This window comes from Dryobates pubescens, chromosome 6, assembly GCF_014839835.1.
Source record: "Dryobates pubescens isolate bDryPub1 chromosome 6, bDryPub1.pri, whole genome shotgun sequence".
Classification (NCBI taxonomy): domain Eukaryota; kingdom Metazoa; phylum Chordata; class Aves; order Piciformes; family Picidae; genus Dryobates; species Dryobates pubescens.
In genome coordinates, this window is record NC_071617.1 from 7331873 (window position 1) to 7337006 (window position 5134).

General features: G+C 44.0%; 1 protein-coding gene across 1 annotated transcript; it reads right to left on the reverse strand.

The window, feature by feature from the left end:
• Positions 1-1002: 1002 nt before the first annotated feature.
• Positions 1003-3955, reverse strand: CGA (glycoprotein hormones, alpha polypeptide). Its single transcript, XM_009907589.2, has 3 exons — positions 3856-3955; positions 2690-2874; positions 1003-1277 (listed from the first exon to the last, which is right to left on the reverse strand). The coding sequence occupies exons 1-3, from the start codon at positions 3953-3955 to the stop codon at positions 1200-1202; spliced, it is 363 nt and encodes a 120-aa protein (XP_009905891.1). The 3' UTR covers positions 1003-1199.
• Between the last annotated feature and the right edge of the window lie 1179 nt (positions 3956-5134).

The window sequence follows — 5134 nt, forward strand, 5'->3', positions numbered from 1 at the left end:
CCTCACAGCCTCACTCTAGGCAACCTTTCCTCTCTCCATTAGAAGTTCTTCCTGTTAGTCTCACAGCATCTGCTGCAGGGAAACCCCCCACAAATACATCTGAGGCTTTTAGAGCCAGCACATTCAAACCCTTGCAGTCAGCAATCATGGCAAGGCGGATGTTGTCACCTCAGAAATCAGGGTGAAGAGCAAGGGAATTCATTCGCTTCGGTCCCCATGGGCAGGCTCCAGACCTGCAAGCAGTTTCTCCAGAGAGCCTGATCCAGCCTGCTGTAAATGAACAAGTACTATCTCTAAAACTGCAGTTCATGATACTAAGATCAGGTATTCTGAGTATATATATCCTGTGGTATATATCCTGTGGTCCTCTCCTCACCTAGCATATCCATTGCCTTTACCACTGGTATACCCGAGTCCAGCACACTGCATTTGAGAGTTACTAGAGGCCTATGCCATGCTGCTCAGGCACACCTTAAACAGCTAATACTGTTGTACCAACACTTGATTCCTCTCCTGCTACATGAAACTGGCCAGTTCTTCATGACATCTGATTCTGCATCCAATTATACCTATCTATATGGGAGGAGAGTAAGTTCAGAGAAAAACAAAAGGTGGTACAGAAAGAGAGAGCACTGTGCATAGATGACAGCCTGTTACACCTTCTGCCCACAAGCTCAAGAAAAAAAAGTGGAAGAGGAACAGGAGAAACAAGGTGCTGAGTGTTCCAAAAAACTCAAATCACTAAATGAATGTGGAGAAATTATTGCTTCGTTTTCTGTCCGCTTTCCTACCCCTCTCCCTCATTCCCTCCCTCTCCCATCAAATAAATAAATAACTAAAAAAATACATCTAGAACTCAACTGAAGCAAAATCTTTTCTGTGGTGGTGGTTGTTGTTTGGAACTGTTAAATCATCATTTTTCCTCAGCAAACACTGGTGAGTTAACTGACAGTTTATTTTAAAAATAGACCAAAGCATTTGGTTGTCATGCAAGTGCTGTATTTCATCCCTAATGGAAATAATGGAACTTACTTAAATGCATGAAGCAGCAAAGAGGAAATAAAACAATCATCCATCTTGTTCAGAGGTCTACCCAGTGCCTCGACCAGAGGACAAGACTCTGCACAGCGGTGCTGTAAAAGCTGAAACACAAATATTCCATTCACCGTTGTCCTTGATCGTTAACAAAGGGACAGGCCTTAGGATTTATGATAGTAGCAGGTACTGCAGTGACAATCTGTGTGGTTCTCTATCTTCACATTGTCCTTTAGGGTAATCTTAAAAAAGAAAACACACACATATAGCAAATGGTTAGAACAGGCTACAGAGCAAAGGCAGCATTCTCAAGTGAATGATGCCTGAAGCCTGTTTCTGAACTGGGAGGTACACAGGGTCGTTGGGGTATGTGCACTAGGACGGCCTCTGACCTATGGAGCTGCACCATCAATGTCTTTTGAAGCCACAAAGAGAAGTTTTGCAGCAGTGGCATAGTTTGACGTCCTCAATTTGGCACTTCTTAAAGCAGCTAATAGTCAAAAAGTGCCCAGGAACCAACCCATGAAAAATCAGGAAGTGTCCTTCAAAATAATTCACATGGGGGCTATAAAAATGAAGACCACAAAAGCAGTGAGTCATCTTTGCTTTTAATCTCAACCAAATTCTACTTGCTGCCTCAAGGTAGGTATAACATCGGGGGTCTAGAAAAAGCTTTGTGCTCTGCTCAGGCGGAGAGCCTCGAGGGGTTCAGCTGTAGGTGTCTACAGGTAAGTCAAGCAGGCTCTCATCACAGCCAGTGGAGATCCAGCACTGTTCAGCTGTGCACACAGAGCTGTCAATTGCCATTTGAGATCTCAGAGGGAATCTCACCAAGCCTCCAGCTGCCACTCTAGAAGGGCTTTTATGGGTCCTATGTCTGCCAGGCATACCCAGATGCCTTCAGTACCCCAGGGTATCTCAAATGACACCAAATCTGTGAGTGGGTAACTGAACCTCTTGAGTCTCCAGCCAACACACTTAATGAGCCTGATTCAGATCACCATAGAACAGACACCTTAGCTATTACATCAAATTCACCTGGAGCTGAATCACCCCAAAATAATCAGCTTTCACCAGAATCTCACTTTAAGAGAACCTTCCAGACAGGAATGTTAAATTGTCAGAGTGGCTGCACACATTTATAGCTCCTTCTATCCCCTTAAAAGTAAAACACAATCTCAATTAATCTAACAAGCACAGATGGTTTTGGCTCCTTATTCCCACACAGATCACTGATAATACTGACTAGCCATCTCTCCAGAGAACTCCTGCCTATACAGGGAAGAAGCAAGGAAAATGACTTATTAAAATCAAATACACTGCATAGCATTTAAGGGGAGGGTGCACATCAAGGAGAGCTGAAAATGAGGGGACAAGTCCACCACCAGAACTGCAGGTGTCATGAGTCAAAGCAGTTTCACTGACATCAGGGGCACTGCACCACTTTCCACGTCCCAGCTGCGTAACAGACTTGGTACTGGCTGACACTTTGATTCCTTCTTTAGAAAAGAAAGAACTCAAGCCCAGAGGATGTAAATGTCAAGATACTTCCCTCAAATAGTTCTCTGGCAAAAACATATTCTTTTCCATTCTCTGCTCCAGTTAAACACTGCAGCTTCAAATAAGCTTAAACAGGTCTCATTCACACCCTCACCTTGGTAAAAGCCTTTGCTACACAGCAGGTTGCCTCTGATGTAATGTTCTTTGGAACGAGCATGGTCTTCTTGGATCTCATTGGAGTGGGATAGGCCCGAGAGAAACAGCACCCAGTGCACTGGTAAATGGGAGCTCCTGGCTTGGAAAAGAATCTGTTCTCCCCTAGCTTGCACTCTGGACAACCTGCCATAAAAATATAAGGAGGAGACTTTTACTTGGTCTCCAGCTGCATTTCCATTTTCTATAGGAAAGGAGAAAGTGCAGGCGGGAAGAGGAAGCACCAGCTGCATTCTGCTGCTTGACATCTGCAGAACAGAAAAGCACAGACACCAAACTTCCCCTTTAGAGTCCTTCACCCCTGCAACATGCACAGACTGTAAAAACAGGCTGAGGCTTTCTAGGTAAGGCACAGGCATTGCTGTATCTTTAATGTGGGTTTTTCCCCCCCCTAATTTTATTGACAGCTATGGAGGGCTTTTGTATGTCTACTGCATTAGCTGGCCCTAGAAAACCTCCTACTAGCTATAGACAGTTAAACAGCACCAGCAGGATTTGCAGTGCTTCTTAGAAATTGCCTGTTTTCAGGCAAGACTCTTGATAACAAGAGCTTTAAAAATGCCCCCAGTGGTCCCAAGATTTTTGTAGCTCACATTTTGCTAGATTCAGTTTGAGGCTGAAGAAAAACAAAACCAGCCACAACCTCCAAAACACTGCTAAAAATCTTCCTAATGTGCCTCTGTCACAGAATGCTACACCCCCCAACCATCCCACAGTCTGGGATCTACATGGGAAACAGCATTCTGCACGTTCTAAGGGGAAGCTATGGTTCTGCTATTCCTGATGTTACGTTGCCGTAACAGGTCTCGGGAGTACAAGAAACCCAAATGCTTTTATCTGATATTCTTTCAAGCATTAAGACCACTCAGGTCAACATGAGGATGCTGTCACCTGGGAGACTCCTGACCTGGAGAAAGCCAAGTTTAGAGAAGAAATAAGAAGCATGCTCACAGCAAAATTCTCTTGATTTCTTATCCCTTCATACCTCAGCGTTAACAAACGCAACGGAACAATAAGATTTATGAGCACGGCTGTAAAAGATGTGGAAGTTAAATTAATGCTCTTGATGAATAATTGCCTTATTTGTGAACACTGGATGCAGCTTACCTTGCATAAGAAACTCTCCATCTGGGAAAGCATGAAGGAGATGCAGAAATAAAGACAAAATGGTCAAAGTGACAGCTGCATACTTCCCGTAGCAATCCATGAGCCGCCTGGAAATACAAATACGAACATCTTTAAGGGACTGCTTTGCACTGGGTGCAGTACCAGTCTCTAGGCTGCTCCCTGATACAGCATTCAGTGCAAGTAACACAGACAATTTAGAAGCAGGACTGGAAACTGAAAATGCAGTGTACTGAGCTGTATTTCACAGGCTGAGAAAATTGACTTCATCACAGTAACAAAAAAATCACCTTTCTTTCCACATCTTTAACAAGTTCTCTTCCCCCCCCCCCCCCCCCAAAATATTAACATAAGCCACAGAACATAAACTTCAAATGTCATAACTGTCTAATATTTATGGTAGACTGGATAAAGCCAGCAAATGCTTACAGAGAAGATGAAAGAATCTGCAGAATCTAGGACACAGAAAGACTCATTTCAGAGAAAATAATTTCACATCAGGACATAATTTCCTGTTCCTCATTTGTCCACACACGGAAGCAGTCTCAAGTTTTGCCAGGGGGGGTTGAGACTGGATATTATACAAAAGTTTTCTTTGCTGAAAGGGTTATCAAGCATTGGAAGAGGCTGCCCAGGGAAGTGGTTGAGTCACCATCCCTGGAGGTATTTAAAAGAAGTGTAGAGGTGGTGTTTAGGGACACAGTTTAGTGGTGAACTTGGCAATGTTAGGTTTTTGGTTGGACTTGATGATCTTACAGGTCTTTTCTAGTCTAAATGATTCTATGATTCCACAACTTCTTTCATGTCAAAGTCTCCATAAACAGATTTTCATAGTTCTGTTCTCAGAGGGAGAAATTTCCTCCAGTTTATGTGTCCAGAGAAGGGCAACAAAGCTGGTGTGGGGTCTGGAGCACAGCCCTGTGAGGAGAGGCTGAGGGAGCTGGGGGTGTTTAGTCTGGAGAAGAGGAGGTTCAGGGGAGACCTTATTGCTCTCTACAGCTGCCTGAAGGGAGATTGTAGTCAGATGGGGGTTGGTCTATTCTCCCAGGCAACCAGCAACAGAACAAGAGGACACAGTCCCAAATTGCACAGGGGAAAGTTAGGGCTTGATCTTAGAAAGACGTTCCTCACAGCAAGAGATTGCCCATTGGATTGGGCTGCCCAGGGAGGTGGAGGGGTTGACTTAGAGAAAGACAAGAGACTCAGTAAGTTTCTTGTATTATGCTTCTATTTCAATGCTGGACACAGGTAGAATCCCTTT